A 22,408-nucleotide genomic window follows, 5' to 3' on the forward strand; every position below is an offset into this window, starting at 1 on the left:
TGCTTCTATTTACCCATGTGGACAAAGCCATATTCCATTTGCATGGCTGCCTGTATGTAGCCTTTAAAACCCTGACTGGCTTGAAGCTCTAGTGTTGGCTTTCCTAACCTTTTTCTCCCCTCCTTTTGCAGCTAACACAAAGATGTACTTCAGATTGCCATTTTATAAAAGGTCAGAAATGAACTATCTTCCCTTGAGAGAGTGGGATCCAGTATGCATAACCCTCATGGCTATTTCCCCTCTGGTTTTGCAGCTTGAGAAAATGGCAGGTAACATACCTAACCAAAGACAGCGGACTATGTCAACATCTGGAGAAGCTCTGTATGAAATTCTTGGTCTGCATAAGGGAGCATCAAATGAAGAAATTAAGAAAACCTACAGGTACAGAGGAAGTTCAATGATGATATTTCCTGTACTGTTAGTGATAGTTATTTTGTGATTGGCGAGTGCCTCCAATTAAAGACATAAGCTTCCTGCTGAGACCTGGTAATCAAGAGTTTTGGAACTCATGTTCCATTCCCTATTCTATAGCATAAGCAGTTGGGAATGGACGGCATCACACTGATTTTATGAAAGAACTCTCTTGTGATGCTGGGCCTTAGGAGAGGGTAGCCTGTGTTCTAGGCCTGCATTGTTAGAGAGAGAGAGACAGACAGACAGACAGACAAACACTGCAAGTGACCAGGAGTTGTGATTTAACCCACATGAGATAGCATCACCATATATGGTAGAGGGATTTAAAAAAATAAATAAAGGGGAGCTTCTTTGTAATTGCTGTATTGCGCTATGCTTTTCAAGTCTTCAGTTTTGATCTTTCATATCTGATCTAGTTCCAAGTTAGCTACTTTTGGGAAAAACTGAAATATCTTTTTCTTCAAAGCACCAAGGAATTTTAAAAAGGATTAAGTAAAAAAATAATTTACTTATTGTGCAAAATTTGGAAATCACTAAAAATGATGATAATAACATTTATCCATAATACTACCTCTAGTGATAATTATCATTGATATTTTTTCTTCCAGTCTTTTTTAAAAAATCTAGAGAAGACATTTTACGCTCGAATTGGATTTATCTATATTCTCTAAGTAGCGGTCTTTTTTTTTGTCTTGTCCCAATTTTATTTATTTATTTTTATACAATTTTTAAAGGTTACTTTCCATGTACAGTTACTACAAAATACTGGCTCTGTTCCCTGTGTTGTACAGTACGCCCTTGAGCCTGTCTTCCACCCAGTAGTTTGTCCCTCCCCCTCCCCCTCCCCCACCACTGGTAACCACTAGTTTGCTCTCTATACCTGTGAGTCTGCTTCTTTTATGTTACATTCACTAGTTTGTTGTATTTTTTCATTAAAAATTTTTTTTCCAGCCTCTTGCATTTCATATTTTAGGAAAACATAATTTTTTCTCTCTTTTTTATTTAATTTTTTAAATTTTTATACAATTTTTAAAGGTTAATTTCCATTTACAGTTATTACTAAATATTGGCTGCATTCCCCTTGTTGTACAATACATCCTTGAGCCTATCTTACACCCAGTAGTTTGTACCTCCCACTCCCCCATCCTTATATTGGGCGCATGTATGTTTTCAAAGTCAGTGGTTTTGCTTTTTTGGATATATACCCAGGAGTGGAACTGCTGGGTCATATGGCAGTTCTATTTTTAGTTTTTTGAGAAACCTCCACACTGTTTTCCATAGTGGCTGCACCAATTTACATTCCCACCAACTAACTAGCTTTCTTTTTAACAAGATCCTATCATGAAAATATTTTGGTGCTATTTAATACAGTGATTTTTAATGCCTGCAGCCTATGGCTATTCTGTAACTTAATTACTTCATGAGTTACTTTTTAACATGTAAATTCTTTTAATTTTCACTATACTTAACATCCTTGTACATAAATGATGATGCATATTTCCAATTACTTCCTAACTTACTGAGGATTAAAGCTGTGCCTTTAGAAGAAAAATGAATCAAAATACAAATGAAAGTTTCAGATTTTAATCAGTTACTTCTTGATTTGGCCTTGAATTCGGTTTTTAAACTTATTTTTGTTTGTTTTTTGTTGTACGGAAGTTTAATATTTTTAAGTAGGCAAATTTGTTAGTCATTTCCTTTATGGCTTTTGTTTAATCTGTTGTGGTTAGAAAGCCTCTCCCGATTATAATATTATAAAAATATTAACCATTATCTTCTTCTAGTACATTTATGATTTTGCTTTTATATTAAATCTTTGATCCATTTGGAGTTTATTTTGACATGAGGAATGAAGTTAGGATTCCAGATTAATTTTTTTCCCAAATCACTAGCCCACCAAAATTTATTGAATTCTCCATTTTTATCTACTGATGGAAAATTCTTTGGCTTTGAATTGGAACCTTCACCGTGTGGTAAACTATGGGACCTGAAATGTCTTCAAGAAGCATGTGCTGAAGAATAAATGACAGTGGTGAAAATTTCCATTTGAATCCAAATAGTTCTGTGAAAATGGTAGATTTTGATCAAAGTCAATATCAATCTTCTAGATTATATTTCACTTAAGGTGCTGGAGAAGAAAAAGTCTTTGCTGTTTCATTGTGCCCTAGAGCTACCCAGGAGTGTGGCTGGGAGCTGTTCAGCGCCCTGTGGGTAGATGTCCTTGGTGAAGGGTCACTAAACTTGACCTTTAAGGCTTGGGGCTGAGACACTGTGCTGGGGTGGGACTGGGAATCAAAGTTTATGCACTGTAAGCATAATACCCTACCAAGATGACCCCCAAAATGAGAAAAAAAGTGATGTCTCACTGTAAGTTCTAAAGCCAGCTTTACTTTACAAATGTGACTTTTCATTGCCTTTATTTATTTTGTAAGCTAAAATTTCAAGTCATATCCTAATTAAGACACTAATTATGCTGAGTAGTTTGCAAGTTTAATAATTACAACCTAAAGTCTTTTCATGTAATCAGTGTCTTCCTATTAATTTTGTTTTAATGTCATACAAATATTATTTTTTCAGCTGATTAGGGTACTAGTATGCTGCCAAAAGCATCTACTTCTAACTAAATTACACATTTGTATTCTGCAAGTTATTCAAAATGTATGAGCAGGCTGAAAATCCACTGAGAATATTATTCTTATATTCAGGGATCTGGATCAAAGCAGTGACAATATAGTGAAATTAAAAGTCAGTGAAGTTTAATAAAATTACCAACTGTTGAGACCATACGGTGCTTGACCTCTGTTGTAATCCTTGGTTGTGCTCTTGAAAACAAGGCTGAGCTAGAAAACCTCTTTCTTTTTTATATTTTATTTTATTTTTGAATAGATAATATATTCACCTGATTAAAATGAGAACACATAAACAGGTATACAAAAAAATTCTCCCTCCTACCTCATATCCCCCAGGTTCCCTCCCCAGGGAAAGAAATTGCTGTGTACCCTTCGAGAGAGATCTTATGCTCTATAAACATATAAAGAGACCTTCTGGTCTAGGCAAGATGGTATAGGCTTTTCTCTCACAGATCCTCCCTGCTAATAAGCATGACGAAAACCCTTGGAAATAACACAAGAGACAAAAAAAGAGAACCTTCGAAAGGTAGATGGAAGAAGAAGAGATGAATTGATTAGGGATCACAGGACCAAAGGAGCAACACAGTGACAAGGCATCTTACAACTCCACACCCAAGAAAAGGTAATCCAGGCCTGGCCTTTCCCAACACCCGCTCTAGCAATGGAAGGCAGCCAGGTAGTCCTATTCTTCCTCTAAATTGAATGAAAGTCCTGCCAACAAACTCTAGGTAATCCCAGCAGAAACAGCAAAGAGGACCAACTGAATGTCCCCCTAACAAGAGCCAGCCAGAGGACTTTCCCACCAGCCTGAGACTCCCCTCTCCCACCCAGAGATCCCACTTTACAGGGGAAATTAACAAGGGGGACAACTAACAAGGGGGATTCTGCCACAACCAACACCCAGCCCAGGAAATGTTTTTGTCCCTGCAGCCTGGAGATTCCCTTCCCCCACCTAAAGGCACCAGACATCCAGCCTGGGAAGGCTCCTTTCACTTCCTCAACTAGTACCAACAAGCACCAGTAGCGGCCCCAGAGGCAGAAGACAAACCAAGCAGACCAAAATAGCACCATGGAGGTTCTGAAAACTAGATTGTCACTGGAACCACTGACCACAAAAGTAGGCTAGGACCTGCATGCTAAACCCAAACAAACTGACTGTCTATTAAAATGAAAAATTTAAATAGGACCCAGAGTCTCCTAACATAATAGCCAAAATGTCCAGATTAAAATCACGCATTTTATACAAAGAACGAAGGAAATCCCAACTTGCATGAGAAGAGATAATCATCTGACTCCCACATAGAGATGAACCAGTTATTGGAATTATCTAAGTATTTTAAAGTAACCATCATAAAAAAGATTCAACAAGCAATTACAAATTCTCTTGAACCAAGTGAAAAAAATGGAAATTTCAGCAAAGAAATAGAAGTTGTAAAGAAGAACCAAATGGAAATTAAAGAACTGAAAAATAACAGAAATAATATAACTAACTGGATGAGCTCACTAGTAGAGTAGAGATGACAGAGGAAAGAATCAGTGTCCTCCTCAGGACAGATCAATACAATGTAGGCAATCTGAACAACAAGAGAACATAAACTGAAAACAGTCACAGGAAACTGCGAGGCCATAACGAAAGATCTAACATTTACAGCATTCATGTCCTAGAAGGGGAGAAGAAAGAGAGTGAAACTGAAGAGTATTCAAAGAAATAACCATCGAAAATTCCCCCAATTTGGCAAAACATGTAAACCTACAAATCAAGAAGCTGAGTGAGGGCTTCCCTGGTGGTGCAGTGGTTAAGAATCCACCTGCCAATGCAGGGGACATGGGTTTGAGCCCTGGTTCAGGAAGATCCCACATGCCGCGGAGCAACTAAGCCCGTGCGCCACAACTACTGAGCCTGCGTTCTAGAGCCCACGAGCCACAACTACTGAAGCCCGCATGCCTAGAGCCCGTGCTCCACAACAAAAGAAGCCACCACAATGAGAAGCCCGTGCACTGCAACGAAGAGTAGCCCCCTCTTGCCACAACTAGAAAGCCCGCACGCAGCAATGAAGACCCAACGCAGCCAAAAATAAATAAATTAAATAAAAAAAAAAAGACGCCGAGTGAATCTCAGATAGTATAAATCTAAACAAGTCCATGCTAAGACACATCATAATTAAACCTCTGAAAACTAAAGACAAAGAAAATAAAAGCAGACGGAGAAACAACACAATGCTTATATGGGGACAGTAATTCAAATGACAGCAGATTTCTCATCTGGAATAATAGTGGCCAGAAAGAAAGTGATACAACATTTTTCAAGTGCTAAAAGAACTGTGAATTCTATATCTGGTGAAACTATACTTCAGGAATTATGGGGAAAGAAAGACATTCTCAGATTAAGGAAAACTAAAAGAATTAATCACTAGCAGATCTACTCAAAGAATGGCTAAAGGATGTTCTTCAAAAGAAAGAAAATGATGAAGGAAGCAATCTTGGATCATCAGAAGGGAAGAAAGAACAATGAAGAACACAGAAATATGGGTAAATACAATTGACTATCCTTCTCATGAGTTTTCTAAATAATATATGACGATTGGTATAAAAATTATAATATCATCTGATACTCGAGACAATGATACTTAAAAGTGAAGAGAATAATGGGACCTAAATGGGAGTGAGCTTTCTGCACTTGACTCAAATTGGTAAAACACTGTTATCAGTAGACTGTGATAACCACTACAAAGAATACACAAAGTAATACACTCCAAAAAACTAGAAGTAAATCAAGATGGAATCCTTGAAAATGCTCAAATAACCCCCAGGAAGACAAGAAAAGGGAAATGGAGAAATGAGAAACAGAGGAAACAAGCAGAAAACAAATAAATGACAGACTTAAGCCCTAACATATTAATAATTACATTAAATGTAAATGGTCTAAGTATGTGTTATATTTTTCCTTTCTTGTTATACAAATGGTGGTGTACTACCACTCCTACACTGTGAGTTGCATTCTTCTCTTAATATATCTTGGAGATCATTCTAGGAAATGATCAGTTCATAAAAAGTTTCAGTTTTTTCACATTGCTGTATAGCTTTCCAGGGCAGAGCCATCTCATGATTTAATCATTTCTCTATTGATAGATAGTTAGGTTGTTTTCCATCAAGGCTTCCTTTTTAAACCAACTTAGAGCTTCTCAGAGAGGCAAACAGAAAGTTTCCCATGGTCCCAGAAAGGTAGATAGAGGTGGGAAGAGGGAAACTATCTTGGTGTTCCTGTCCACTTTCCAGTTTTGCTATGTACCGATTCTAAATTCCTGAGCAAGTATCTAATGGACCCAGCTGGGTCAGATGCTCACCCATGTCTACCTGGCTCTAACTAGAGATCTGGAGTCACAAATCCCCACCACCACTTAGCAAGGACTGTAGGATCCAACCCTATGGGAAGGAAAAGTGGCTATGTTCTTTAAGAGAGGTACAGAGTTGGGAAGGAAATAGTCAATATCTCTAGTTCTTTATTTTTTAAGAGAATACCATAAACAGCCTCACAGACCTATCTCAGTGCCTTCCTATGTCTATTTATAAACCTTTATCATAGAAGCTTTCTGTCAATAAACCATCTTGTCTTCCTATATCATTGTTTTCCCTACATTACAACTACAACCATACTTCACTAGTCAGCTGATGGATTGGAGTCCCCAGCTATCTCAAAGGACAGCAGGGAGGGTGACGAGAGGAAGGTTTCTACCGTGTCAATCCATAATGTACTGAAGCACTTGCCTCATTGAGATTTTGTAAAGAGAAATGAGATCACTTTTTCAAAGCGCTTGGAGCCCTTTGCGGAAAATCACAATGAAAATACCAGGTACTATTACGAATGGACAGATGCTCTCCTCCTTAAAAGTCTAAAATTATCCTGCCATTTGGTGCTACTGTTCAAAAACCATTTGTCTAGCATAAAGTGAGTTTTTGCTCCATGTCAAAAGTGCCATAGCACAGAGTGAGACTCGTGGTATGAGTCTTATCCAGGGCCTTCATTATGGAATAAATCTGCCTTCCATATTACAGAGCATAATAATTCCAAGGAGTTTGAAGTCTAAGCCTTATTTAATTCAATTGTCTCATAGCTGGGTCACGTCACTTAATCCTACCAATGTTTCTTCACAAGATGAACAAATATTTTCCCCCTATTCTCCCACCGCCTAAGAGTCTTTACTCCCCCTTTTCATGCTGTCTGAAGAAGACTCACTTGAGTTAAGCTTTTAAAGTTCAGATACATCTGGAATGGCTAAGAGGTTACCCATCTTTCACATATTTGCTGTAGCTTTAAACAGGCATGCTTTCCCCTCTCACCTAATTAAAGCAGTCTCTCTGAGCCAACAGAAATTTTGAGTTAGGCAGCTGGCGGAGGAGGAGAGGAAGAGAGAAATACTGGGGACATGGTAGGTTGCTGAAATAAGAGACTCAAAGATTATTTTCTATATAGCCCCCAATACCAGTCTTTGGCCCCTTTCAAGTGACTCAAGACCTTAAGTTCCCTGTAAAGTCTCCACCACCCAAGTCCTTCTAGGAGGCTCCCCTGGGAGAGTCTCCCAGGACCCAGGAATCAGTTCATTCCCGTGTAGCAGGACTGCTCCACCAAACCAAGTTTCCACCCTGTTGATGATATCTGCCTTGCCATTCACTCAGTGAGCATGCCCACGGCCACTGCTAGGTACAACTTGGGGCATGCTGGGCTCTGCTGCTGCAGGTCCCTGGTTCTCAGCTGGGTACAGCTGCTCTGCTGCTGTTCTGTGCCACTCTCCCAGGCCTGGCAGGCATAGCAGGTGCTCCTTGCTAACTACGCAGTGCTCAAGTCTTCTGACTACTCCTCCAGGCCAAGAAGCTGCCTCTGCTATTTCTCTTGAGACTCAAAGGAGTCATAAATGCCTGCTGGGCTGTGCCCTTGGGAGGTGGGGGGGGGGGTGGATGTAGGGAATGGCTCCCTCGTTTCTGTGATACTTTCTTAGAGCCCCCAGTGAATGTCAAAGTTTGGTAGAAAAGCTTCCAGCTTTTCTTGTAGATCTCTTTTTCTATAGGACCCAGATACGTGCTCAAGGGTGAGTCAGAGACTAGCAGTAATGATGCTATACCTAGACTCTCCACCCCCTCTGACAGATAAACATTTGTTCCCTTGATAAAGGGTCAAGTTTATCATGTCTGGCTCTTTCTTCCCTAAGACAGCATCCTTTCCCAGAACACTCTGCAGTTCCCAGCCCACCCCCAGAGAGGCTTCTGTCAGGCTGCCCTACCAGTTTGTCAGACTCACCCAACTGTGACTGCCCCAGCAGGGTATATGGCTTAGATTCCTTCTGGAAGGCTCTCTAGCCCTGGGGGATTTCTGGGAGGCTGCCATCACCATGCTCTCAAGCATGCCCTGATTTGTTCAAACTCCCGGCCGTGCAGAGCAGGCTGTGATGGCTACAAGATGCATCCCTACCACAGCCCTACAGCAAGGCTACCTGACTGTGTTCTCCTTAAAAACCCGAATTACGTAAATGCCGTTTGTCATTAACCTGATGCTCAGCAAGCACTTTAGGTGTGTGATTAGAGCCTTCTTTTCTTGTATTGACTGGCACATAAAAATCCTTCACTCCAAAATCAGTAGATTGTTGATCTATACCTCATACCGCTGTCTAATTACTGCGGAAGCCAGGAAGGCTGAGCAGATCGCTTAGCAACCACTGGTATGTCTAGAGTCTCCTACAAGCTTAATGGCTTTATAGCAGCAACTCCTGTTTATGACCCAACAAAGATTTATTGAGCACCTACTTTATGTTGGGCATGGTTTTAGGCACTGAGAAAATAGCAGTGAACAAAACAGACAAAATCCCAGCACTCCTGTAGCCTGTATTCTAGGCTGGGGAAATGAGGGAGGCTTAATAATAAACAGAGAAGTAAAATATACAGTCTACCAGATGCTGGTAAATGCTGTGGAGAAAAGCAAAGCAGTGCTAGGAGTGGTGCTGGAAGTTACATATTCTCTTTGAGGTGTTCCACACAGATTTTAACACTAAAATCCCTTTACTGCAGTGAACTCTAAGTATAAAGTAACAGTAAAGAGTGCAGGATATGGAGTCAGAAAGACCTGGATTCAAACCCCTTCTCTTAGCCTCATTTTTCTCATGGTAAAATGCAGATAATGGTACTGACCTCAGAGGGTTGCTGAGGATTAAATGAGATGATACATGTGAAGTGTTTAGCCAAGGTCTGTCACATGGGTACTGGCTGCCACAAAGGATACGTAAGGAGCGAGAAAAACAGCCTTAAGGAATGGCATTCTTCAAACCTGGCTGGGGCATGGGTGCAAAGAGACTCTCTAAGGAATGTCTGTGTATGTGTGCACGTATGTGAGAGGGCGTGTCCGTGTGTATGTGTGTGTGTAAGAGAGGTGTGTGTATGGGGGGTATTTAGATTCTGTGACATTTAAATTCCACTGAACACATTTAAAAGAGTGTTACAACTGTTATATTTTAACATGCCAATGCTTGTAATATGCTGAAAATTGCACCCTTTGCGTCTATTCACCTTTTTTTTTTTTGGCTGCTCCCCGCAGCATGCAGGAACTTAGTTCCCCGACCAGGGATCGATGCCCCTGCAGTGGAAGTGAAAAATCCTAACCAGCGGGCTGCCAGGGAATTCCCACATCTATTCACTTTTATCGTAAAAATTTTAGATACCAAGTTAAGATTGTGGAAGGAACAATTTCTCAAAATTATTTTAAGGAGCATATAAGCAGAAAGTTAGACTCTAATTGAGAGAGAGAGACAGAGAAAGAGAAGGGGAGGGAAGGAGAGAGGCAAGAGAGAAGAGAACAAAAAAAGAAGAAACCCAAACATCATACCTAAAGTGATTACAAGGAACCAAGGAACCACTGAGGTGCGTTTGAGGAGAGGGGCCTGTGGGGACCTTCCTTGAAGCCCTCTACACGCTCCATGGCCCACTGTGCTGTCCCATCAGAGCATGAAATCCTCACAGTTGTAATTCCCTCTTTCTTGCCTTTCCTGCTCCACCAACTCCTTGAGGGCAGGCAGTACACTTCGTCTTCCATTGCACTTCCAGGCGTAGCACCAAGCCAATATTTACCAAATGCAAGAATGAACTGGTCAGCAAATAGATTTTTGCCTGTGGGTTTTCTCCTCGATTATATTCTCAGCTTCTTTAGGACCATTTCTCAAATATTTGGTCACCTAGCTGAAGAGGGAGTCATATGCTGACCCAGTACATAGAGAGGGGCAGATCAGCAAGGAGGACAGACCATAGTTTCAGTAGGGACACAGTACATTTTACATGGCTGTGGAGCCTTCAAGTGAGAAGTAGTTAGGGGATAAGGAAGGGAAAACTCTGTAGAAAATAGAGCCGGTTATGCAATTAAGAGAGTCTAAGTCTTGAGTATTCAAAATCTCATATGCAACCTAAACGTTAGTTTTTATTTACACTGATGTGTACATTTTTGAAGTTAGATAAAAACAAATTTAAGATGGCTGAAAGGAAGGCTGAGTGGTTTCCCTGCTGTACACGGTGCAAGAGCCTAACATAACACTGGCCCGCTGGGTAAGAAATCAGATATAGATCGAGCTCTTCCTTAGGTCCTCAGAGAGCCACAAAATCAAAGTGAACTGCTTTGTATATTAGCACCTGGGTCTCTGTGCCCATGGATGAGCTTAATTTCTCCTTGTTGACAAGGTACCAAACACCTTGGTTCACAGGGTAGCAGGGACTCAATTGATTTTTCTATTTCATTCAATTTCACATGGAACTTTCTGGAAATTATCTTCCACCTCTGAAGAGGTGAGTTGCCTCATAGTAGACCAAAGTGTGGCAATGCTGTTTTCACAAGGAGCAGGAAAGAGTGTCATTTCCATAGTGATCTGTGGCAACCCCAATCTGTGGTGCTTTTACCCATCTTTATTAGCAATTACAGGTCATAACAGAGGCTGCTTATGAATAAAGTTTAAATGTCAGGGGAATGCATAGCTAATAAGAATTGTAAATATTTACAAGGCAAAGTGATGATTCAAGCTCACAAAATAAATTGAAATTAATCTCTATCAAGCACTAATTTGTTTCCCGAGTTCTAAAACCTTCCACTAAAAAGAAGAGTATATGAGGCTATGTCAGAGTTATCTTCCAGGTCAGTGCATAACCTCCCTTCTCCTATGGCAAATCTTCCACTTGATCCTTTTAGTTCTTCATGCAGCTTCTCCTTCAGTTATTCCTGGGCACTAGGATCATTATGATCAATGACTTTTTTTTTCCACTCACTCATTCACTCAATATCTATTTACTACTAGATACTTAATATCAATACATTATTACTATGAAAGATGAATATACATATCTATCTATATATCTACGTCTATCTATACCCATCTGTAACCACAAACTTTGTACCATTTAAAGAGCTTACCTTATAAAAAGTTAGATTTAGTAAGGTTTAAAAGACACATACTAGAAGACAAGCAAAACAAGGGAAATTGTGGTGAGGGGAATAGATTAACTTGAGCATAGAATTCATATTAATCATTTAAATGAAAGTGAATGCTTCCTGCCATTATTCATTCCTATCCCAGGCATTATGCTAGGTTCTGGGGATACAATTCTAAGCAAACCATTGTCACTGATCTCATGTAACTTGAGGTCCAACGGAAGAGACAAAAAACAATCAAATGATGAAAAAAATGAGTGTATAATTACTGATGAAATAAAGCGTTCTAAAGGAAAAAGGATGGCTTCATCAGAGTATATAACAAAGCTGATCTGGACTAGGGGTTAGAGAAGTCTTCCCCAAGAAAGTTAATGCAGTCTTAATTTTAGGACAATTTACACCAATTTATATAGTACAAATTATACCAATCAAAGAGAAGCCAGAAGGACAATCACAAGAGCCACAATGAGTCATTAATAACAAGAATAATAAAAATAACCAATATACATGGAATGCTTACTATGTGCCAGGCACTATGCTCAGTGATTTGTATTCATTATTCAATTTAATTCTCACATCTCTGTATTGTAGATACTATTATCATGTTCATTTTACACTTGAGAAAACTGAGGCTTAGGAAGGTAGGATAAGTAGCTGTCCGAAGTCACACAGCAGTAAGTTGTGGAGTTAATACCGGCGTTTGGGTCGCCTTACTCCAGAGCCTACTACTCTTAACCATTACATCTCTGATTTTAGAATAGCTACGATGAATCCAAAGGATTTAAAGGCCTGAATCTGAGTGATAGGCCACACTGAAGGATGGAGCAAAGATCAGTGTCTGAGAAGGAAGACTGGGGATGAAATTTAGGGTTCTTAGGCCCAGGTTGAGATTTAAAGACAGCAGTAGTGAGAGGAATCCAGAATTAGCACAGAGCTGTAAGTTCCAGACAGTGTGGGGAAGTGGGTCCACTGTCAGCACACCCAGGAGATGACCGCGCATCCCAGCTAATGTGATGTTTACTCTTATACCGGATAGGAGTAGCTTTTGGTATTTACTAGCAAAGTTCTAGATGGTTAAATGAGTCAGAGTTGCAAGGGAGTCCATATAGGTCCTAAGGTAATGTAAGGCACCTCTCTCTGGCAATACTAACTTTTAAGTCCAACTGCTTCTTAAGTCATCTATTGATAAAATAAAATCATGGCATCATTCAGAGCATTTTATGTGCCAGATACCCTGAACCTATAGCTATACCTGATGGACTAGGTACTTAATAAATGACTGGTAAATAAATGCATGCATGAAAAGTATAAATGAATAAATCAGTAAGAAAAAGCAATCCTTTTTTTTCTGGGTGCTTTAGCAATGGCCATCAAGCCAAATAACCTAATACAGTAGTTGAAAGAAATGATGTGGACATAAATTTAAACAACACTAACACTGTTTATCTCATTGAATATTGTTACATCTATTAGATATCAAAACGTTCCTTAAATCTGCTTTATGTCCATCAGTATTCTTGAAAGAAAAGCATAAATAATAAAAGAATACTTTCAAAGAAATGTTTTTTATAAACTTAATACATTTTACTGGAATTGATAGAGATATTAAACTATTGATAGGTGATGATATCAATGAAAATGGTAGAATAAGGAACTCTAAAAGTCTCCTCCACCATAAAAGCAACTAAAAATCTAAAAGATTTTTAGAACTATCAGAACTATCAGAATAAACCTTTTCAGAACCTGGAAACTATACAGAAGCTTGTGGCAACTGGGGTGCACTTTTTTTCTTAAGTTGAATCATGGTAAGAACATCGAACTTCATGGCATTTTAAATTGTCTTAGTCCCATACCCTGCTCCTCAGCTCAGTTGTAACCTTGGAAATAGCTGTCTGCATTCCTGGTACCAGTGGTACCAGAAGAAGCAGAAAAGACTTCATTTGTAAATAATTGTCATTGGATGATCTGTCTGGTAGCCCCCCGGAAGACCTGCTTAAAAGGCTTGTTTTAAAAGTTGGGGGAACAGTAAACTCACTAAAGAAACTTGGGAGAAAAGGCTGGGGAATGAGATGCTTTGGGGAGGAAGGGTTTTGAAAAGCTCTGACCTATTCCTGGGAATCTAGAAGCTACTACCATGCCCAGGGGTCTGCACATGCTCAGGAAAGACATGAGAAAGCCCTAAGCTCTCACTTCTGGCTGACCTTGAAGAGCTGTGCAGGCAGGAAGTAAAGGCTAAGGCAGAGTTGTAAACTGCCTAGCTGAGTGCTGAAGGTGTGCCCTACCTACCATACACACAGAGGCCATCTGCAAAGACTGGGTGATTTTTGGTTCCAAATGTGTAAGAAAATCTGTCTAATCTTTAGCTGACCATTAAGCTAATGGAACAGAGACTTCAGTGGCCACACATGACTAAGAATACAGACTTTAATTGCAGCATGCAGGCTCTTAGCACACAGCAATGACGATCCCATGTACCGCAACTAAGACCTGGTGCAGCCAAATAAATAAATATTTTTTAAAAAAAAGAATACAGACTTTATAAAATTAGGTCAGAATAGTCACTAAACAAACAACAACTACAACAAGCAACAACTGAAAACCATAGGGAAAGAGGAGATTCTGATATGTAGAGTTGCCAGATTATACTATTCAAATGTCCAATTTTCAAAAAAAATATTATGAGCCATGCAAAGAAACAAGAAAAGGCCCACATGCAGTGAGAAAAAAAAATCAACAGAAACTGTCCCCGAGAAAGCTCCAAATATGGACATATTAGACAAAGACTTTAAATAAGCCAAATATGTCAAAGGCTAAAGAAAATCATGCCTGAAGAACTAAGGGATAAAAATGATATCTCATCACATACAGAATATTAACAAAATAATAAAAATTATATAAAGGAACCAAAATAGAAATTCTGGAGTTGAAAAGCACAATAACTAAAATGAAAATTTCATCAGAGGGCTCAATAGTAGATTTGAGCGGGCAGAAGAAAGAATCAGTGAAATTGAAGATAGGTCAATTTCATTGCATACACCATCATGCATACCAACACATACATAATAAGAGTCCCAGAGGAGAGGAGAAAGAGAGAGAAAGGGGAGAAAAGAATATTTGAAGAAATAATGGCTGAAAACTTCCCAAGTCTGATGAAAAATATTAATCTACACATCCAAGAAGCTCCATGATCTCTAAGTAAGATAAACTCAAGAAAATCTTCACTGAGACACATCATAAACAACTGTTCAAAGCCAAAAAGTATGTTGAAAGCAGCAAGGGAAAAGTGACTCATCATGTATAAAGGGTCCTCAGTAAGATCAACAACTGATTTCTCATTAGAAACTATGAGGCCAGAAGGCAGTAGGATGATATATTCAAAGTGCTGAAAGAAAATATATGTCAACCAATAATTTTATATTTACCAAAATTATCCCTCAAAACTGAAAGAGAAATCAACACATTTCTAGATTAAATAAATAAATGAGTCATTAGCAAACTTTCCCTATAAGAAATTCTAAAAGGAGTCCTCAGGCTGAAATGCAAATACATTAGGCACTAACTTGAACCCACATGAAGAATTAGTGGACACCAGTAAAAGTAACTTCATAGGTAAATATAAGAGACAGAATTAATCTGTTTGTTTGTAATTCCTCTTTTTTCCTATCTTATTTAAAAAACAACTGCATACATATACAACTCAACATCAAAAAAACAAACAACCCGATTGAAAAATGGGTGGAAGAACTGAATAGACATTTTTCCAAAGAGGAAATGCAGATGGCCAACAGGCACATGAAAAGATGCTCAACATCACTAATCATCACGGAAATGCAAATCAAAACCACCATGAGATATCACCTCACACCTGTCAGAAGGACTATTATCAAAAAGACAAGAAATAACAACTGTTGGTGAGGACGTGGAGAAAACGAAACCTGTGCGCACTGTTGGTAGGAATATAAATTGGTACACCCACTATGGAAGACAGTATGGAAGTTCTTAAAATTAAAAGTAGAACTACCATGCAATTCCACTCCTTGGTATTTATCTAAAGAAAACAAAAACACTAACTTGAAAAGATATCTGTACACATGTTAACTGCAGTGCTATTTACAATAGTCAAGACATGGAAACAACCTAAGTGTCCATCAGTGGATAAATGGATAAAGAAAATGTGATATATATTCAATGGAATACTATTCAGCCATAAAAAGAAGGAAATCCTGCCATTTTTGACAACATGAATAGACCTTGAGGGCATTATGCTAAGTGAAAAACTCAGAAAAAGACAAATAATGTGTGATCTCACTTATACGTAGAATCTGAAAACACCGCAAACTCATAGATACAGAGAACAGACTGGTGGTTGCCAGAGGTAGAGACTGGGGCTGAGTGAAATGGGTGAAGCTGGTCAAAAGGTACAAACTTCCAGTTATAAAATAAATAAGTCCTGGAGGAAAATACAAAATAAAAAAAGCAAAAAGAATAGGCTATAAATGTTTTTAATAGAGATCAAATTGTCATAACTTGATGTGCTTTGCCATTAATATTGTACAATGTGCTTAGCTATTTACCATAGGGAAAAAAAGCATCAAATAATTAATAGTATAATAGCATTCCAACAAAGCTGTTAAGAAAGTGTTAAATAGCTTTGAATCTAGCAATTCATGTATACATTAAACAAAACAAAACAAAATTCTATCTAAAGTAATCACGCTTAAAGAAACAACATAGAATTGTGGTTTCCAGGGACTGAGGGAAGGAGGAAATGGGAAGTTGTTTAACAGATACAAAGCTTCAGTTTGCAATGTAGAAAAGTTCTAGAGAAAGAAAAAGAAAGAAAGGAAAGACATATATATGACATGACATGTGAGTTTTTAAAAAGAACACCCCTTCACAGACGATTCTTAATACCAGATGTTGAAAACCACTGATTTAACTGGTGCGCAGAGGAGAAATGATAAGCATAGATGACTGTAGTAACACAGTCAGATTATCCACTCTGTTCTTGGTCCTTTTATGAGAAGTGGCCATCCTCTGGCTTGTAGGGAGTGAATCAAATCCTGTCTCTGACGTGTTCACTCTACACTCCAGTTCCTGCTCTTGCTTTCCCAGTTCTTTGCTCTGTCCTTATTCGATGTTTGAATAACCGCTTGATTTTGGTGCACTGGTCACTTTGGATAAGACACACTCCTTCTGCCAACCTTGGCCCCAAGGGACCCACATGTTTGTACTACCTTGCCTAGCCTCCCAGCCAGGGCAGGGGAAGACTCAGGAAAACATCCTAGAAGCCAAGAGAAAAGAAGGAGTGGCCAATAAACCTTGCAGAAAGGCCAAGTAGAATGAAGGTGCAAATGGGCCACTGGATTTTTCAGTTAGGATGTTGTGGAATGGAGAGCAAGTTGGGTAGAGACCTAGAAGTAGAAGTCAGATTACAGTGGGCTGAAGAGTGAATGGACATTGAGAATGCAACCTTCCTGTGTAAACTACACTTTGAAGAAGTGTATGGGGAAGAGAAGGAGGAGATAATAAACATTTCAATAATTTGAAGGGGAGGGGAGGACAAAAAAAAATAGTTTCCCTTTTTAAAAAACAATTAGCATGGGCTTCCCTGGTGGCACAGTGGTTAAGAATCTGCCTGCCAATGCAGGGGACATGAGTTCGAGCCCTGGCCGGGAAGATCTCACATGCCGTGGAGCAGCTAAGCCTGTGCGCCACAACTACTGAGCCTGTGTTCTAGAGCCCGCAAGCCACAACTACTGAAGCCCACGTGCCTAGAGCCCGTGCTCCTCAGCAAGAGAAGCCACTGCAATGAGAAGCCCGCGCACCGCAACGAAGAGTAGCCCCCACTCGCAGCAACTAGAGAAAGCCCGTGCGCAGCAACGAAGACCCAACACAGCCAAAAATAAATAAATAAAATAAATTTATTAAAAAAACCCAAACAAACCAACAATGAGCATGTTTGCTTGCTGAGGAGAAGGAGCTAATGAAGACATTATTGAAGATACTGGAGTTGGGGGTAGAGATTGATGACTGATGGACCAGGATTTAGGAAAGTGCACAGATAAATAGAGTCTAGAACACACTGGCAAATTTAATTTTAAAAAGGAGAGGTTCTTCTTCCCTTAAATAACAGGAGGAGGGAAAGATGGGTGCAATTATGCAGAAGTATAGAAGTAAAAGGGTGTGAAGGAGTTTCTTTCTAATGAACTTTTAACCCCTTTTGAAGTAGGAAATGAGGTTTCTTGCGGAGAGGGGAGAAGCTGTTTGTCTTTATTGCCCCTGATTTGCATAGTTTTGCAATCTTCTCCAGCAATACTGCTCTCCCAGAAATGGGAGTGGAAGTAGTGGATAGCTAGAGTCATCTCCTTGGAGGCATGACAGGAAATCAGAACTTTTAAGGAAGTGAATAAATTGGTTTGAGTAGCACTCCTACAGTATGACCATGAGGTTGAGTCCATATAGTCAAGGAAATTGAGTCAGTGAAATTGACAGTCTAGAAGAATAGATCCTGGTAGTTTTAATACACTGGTTTAGGGGGGGAAAATGGGTTTAGGGAGGACAAGAACGTGAGCACTGGGAGCCCTACGAGAGCCAGGGGCTGGGCCTGCTGCAGGTAATTACCAGGACCTGCTTGTAGCTTTGACATGATACACTGTTACTGAGCTTGAGCTAGGAGCCAGCAGGAGGAAGGCTTACAGAGAGCAAGCGGCTGCTGAGGGCTTTGACGGGAACCGGTGGCTGGAGCTGCTGTTGGAAGAAGGAGACAAGGTTCGTGCAGCCATTTCTCCCACATCCTGGTCTTGTGATCCCGTGAAGTTCAGAGTTCAACAGAGATTGCCGGCTTTGAAAAAACAAGAATGCAAAAATTTCCCCAGGAAATGTAATAAGGTTAGGGGCACAGAAACTTTTGTTGGGAACCTGGGCCAGACACAGAGATCTTGTATTATATGCAGCTCTCAGATTCTGGGTGAGCCGTAGGCTGTGGGGAAAAGGATTAAATATAGCACACCATCTTAGTGGCCTGCTGAAGGCTGTCAGAGGCCTACTGGTGTCCGAACTTCAGGTCCCCATCCCCTGAAAAGTAGTACTCTTATGACTGGTATAGACAAATACTTCTAATATTGGCCACATTTTATCTACTGTGTTTGCACAAATATTATAGTCTATCCTATTTTATTAGGGAGGGTAAAGAGCTGCCCTTAAAATTAGCCATAGAAAAGAATTGTAGTGATCAGAAAATGACCCAAAACAAAGCTCTATCAATTGGCATTTGAACTTTTCAAAAGTTTAAGTATTTTTAAGTCATATTAAAAAAAAAAAAAAAAAGCATAACGCCTCATGAAGTAAAAATTCTAGTAAAAATCTGGCAAGGGATCATTGAAGCACGATGGGATCACTGTCTCAAATGCCACTAGAGGTCAGCACTGGACTCTCGATGTCATTCTATATGAGAGAAAGGACTGTTCTCTGAAATAGATCATCAATTATGGTTCCCATCGTTATCTCATGCAATCTGTCTGAAATCTTGAATGTGACTGTGGATCCCAGAAAACTAGAGAAAACGTTAACTATTCCTGGGGTGAGCTGCTCAGATATTCCATCTGTAAGTGTGAGGAAATCATAGGACTGTGGAATGTGGCCTTCAGAGGGCCCTGGGTGAAGCCTTGGTAGTCAAAGTACTTGAATCATACATTATGGCAGCAGGTGTTTCAGAAATAATTACACAGTAGGGGTAGTATTGGCATCATTACTTGCAATGTGAAGTCAAATGGTGCCCTGACCTTGCTATTCTGTCCCTTGACTCTACACTAATCCTGCCCAGTGGCTCCTGCTTCCTTGAGTCCCACTTACATTCTCATTCCAGCTTTTTCTCAGCACCTTACTATATTAAAGTGTCTCATGAGGAGGGAAACTGTACTCAGTACAAATGTACGAAATGGCTGTGGGGGGTTGAGAGATTTGGCGGCTGGTCAACGGAAAAGACATGACCATAAGAGCCAGCAATTACAACAGGTTTACTGGATGGTGCTTGAACAAGGTTGCATGAGAGGGTAAGTTCCTCACAGCATGAGACCATCTAGCGGCTTATGGCATGGGGGTTACCATCAAAAAGGCAGGAGGTCAAGGGAACACCCAGGTGAGAGGAAGGTTGGAAAGGGGGGCTTATGTACCTAGGTGATGTCACTCAGGAGCATAGTGCGGAGTCTCTGAGTCAGAGAGTTCCAACGGGCCATAGCAGCTTGGAGTCTTATAACCATAAGGCTACCAATGGCCAGCAGATGTGGGGTGAGTCTTGCAGATATGTAAAGTAGACAGGCTCTGAATGGCTAACAATCTGCTTGTTTGGGTTATCTGAAAAATAACTGAGGGAATTCCCTGGCAGTCCAGTGGTTAGGACTCTGCTCTTTCACTGCCGATGGCCTGGTTTCAATTCCTGGTCAGGGAACTAAGACCCCACAAGTCGCATAGTGTGGTCAAAAAAATTTAAAAAATAAAAATAACTGAATGTGTGAAAATTTGAGTTTGGCACTGGCGGGCTTTTGAGCTAATGGGTCTCAGTCTGCAGTAAAGAAATAAACAATGTAGGGGTCAATACACAGAGGCACTTTTTGACTCCTTCATATAACAGTGGTAAAAAGCTCCTTGTGAAATTAACATATAGTTGAAAGAAGAGAATATAAACATGAAAGATAACCAGGAGTTTCTGAATCAGGAGTTTCTGGTTATCACTGGCTAGGTAAAGTACCAGTTCTCCCTTCTGCTAAAAACTAGAAAAACTGAAAGGAAAATTATACTTATATATGTACATCTTAAAAGCATTTGAGAGTAAAGAATTGCTGCTTACTAGGTCATGATATGGGAGAAGAGAAGCTGAGAGGCTGAGCAGGACTCAGTCTTCAGAGAAGGGGGAAAAAACCAGGACCCTGGCCCTATAAGAATGGAAATCCTGCAATTCTATTTAGACTCCAAAGTGCTGCACCCCAGGAGAAAGGGCAAAAATGGAAGTAAACCATCTGTGGTTAACAATTACTTTGGTAGTCCTCCATAAACCATATCTCCTGGTATTCATATCCTTGTGTAGTCTCCTAGAATTTGGGCTGGCTTTCCGACCTGATTTAACTAACAGAATATGACAGAAGTGATGATTTACCTAAATCTTAAAAAGGCCTAGCAGCTTCTACTTTTGCAATCTACTTTTGACAACATTTAAGAAATATGACTACCCTGAGACCATCACGTTGTGAGGCATCTCACCCAGCCACGTGGAGAAGCCACATGGAGGAGAACAGAGTGCCCAGCCAACAGCCCTAGCTGGGCTTCCAGCCACAGCCAGCACCAACTTACCAGCAGGTCAGTGAAGCCATCTTGGAAGCAGATCCTTCAGCTCAAGTTGAGCAGTTCCAGTCAAAGGCAAACAGAGCAAAGAAAAACCGTCCCCACGAAGTCCTACCCAATTACAACACTGTAGGCAAATAAATAAAATGCTTGTTGGTTTAAGCTACTAAATTTTACTGTAGCTTGTTACACAGAAACAGATAATGGAAACACCACCCTTGTATGGGCTGTAACTGAACTTTGAGCCATCTGGGTGACTGAGAAAATCTCAATTCCTAATATTGGATTAACATGATCCCAGTTTTGTAAGTGCCTCCAGACATCTGAAAGTAGGACATAAAAATTCTCTCTGGTATAACATCTTCTTAGTACTCAGATTATTCTTTATAAGTTTTAAATATCTGGCATACCAGAGATAATCAAGGACACAAGTCAAGACAATAAGAACAAGAATCAGCCGAAAGGAGACAACAGAAACAGAACTTTGGAAAATTCAGGTATTAGAATGATCAGATAAAGACATTAAAACATCTATGATCAAGAAGATAAAATACAAGATCGAGAATTTTCACAGAGAACTCAAAATTATGAAAAGGGACATTCCAGATGTTTTAAATAAACATAAATTTTACAACTAAAAAAATACAACAATGAAATTCAAGAATTCAAAGGCAAGGTTTAACGGGTCAGAGAGCTGACTGGACAACAGACCAGAAGAAAATAACCAGAAAGAATTACAGAGGACAAAAAACAAAACAATAAGATAAAATACATAGAGGATCTATTAAGAAGGTCTTAGATAAGTGCAAAACTGGAGTCTGAAAAGAAGAGTAGACAGAGGATAAGGGGAAAGCTATTTGAAAACATAGTGTATGTGAATTTTCCAGGTTCATGAATGATATCAATCCACATATACCAGAAGCCCAATAAACGCCAACCAGAAGAAATAGAAGTCTATATCTAAGCACATGACAGAAAAACTGCTGCAAAACAAAGATGGAAAGCCCCTATGGAAAAGAACAAAAATTAGACTTACAGAAGATTTTTTCAAGAGATAATGAAATCCAGAAGACAATGAACTGAAATCTGGATGAAAGAAAACGGATGTAAGAAAATAACTGATAGCCTACAATTCTACATCCAGGGAAAATACTCTTCAAAAACGAAGGTGAAATAAAGACATTTTTAAGCTAAACAAAAACTGTAAGAATTAATCATCAGCAGATCTACACTAACAGAGATACTAAAGAGTGTTCACAGGCAGAAGGAAAATGATCCCAGATGTATGGTCAGTGATGCAGGAAATAACTAATGGCAACAAAATTGGAAAATATGTGAGGAAATGTACACAAATACTAATTGTATGAAATATCATCATGCAGTTGACCCTTGAACAACAAGAGTTTGAACTGCATGGGTCCACTTATATGTGGATTTTTTCCCCCAATACCACAGTACTACACAATCCATGACTGGTTGAATCTTCGGATGTGGAACCACAGACATGGAGGGCCAGCTATCAGACTTGAGCATCCACGTATCTGGGTATCCACAGAGGATCCCAGAACCAATT

At 39.6% G+C, this 22,408-nt stretch overlaps 1 protein-coding gene across 1 annotated transcript in view; it reads left to right on the forward strand.

Moving 5' to 3' along the window:
- The first annotated feature begins 262 nt into the window (after positions 1-262).
- The window catches only part of DNAJC5B (DnaJ heat shock protein family (Hsp40) member C5 beta), a 49,826-nt gene continuing 27,680 nt past the window's right edge, over positions 263-22,408 (forward strand). The window contains exon 1 of the mRNA XM_068525950.1: positions 263-381. Coding sequence (XP_068382051.1) covers positions 263-381 — 119 coding nt within the window. The remainder of the gene's footprint in view (positions 382-22,408) is intronic.

The sequence above is a fragment of the Eschrichtius robustus genome, chromosome 17 (genome assembly GCF_028021215.1).
Source record: "Eschrichtius robustus isolate mEscRob2 chromosome 17, mEscRob2.pri, whole genome shotgun sequence".
NCBI classification, from domain to species: Eukaryota; Metazoa; Chordata; class Mammalia; order Artiodactyla; family Eschrichtiidae; genus Eschrichtius; species Eschrichtius robustus.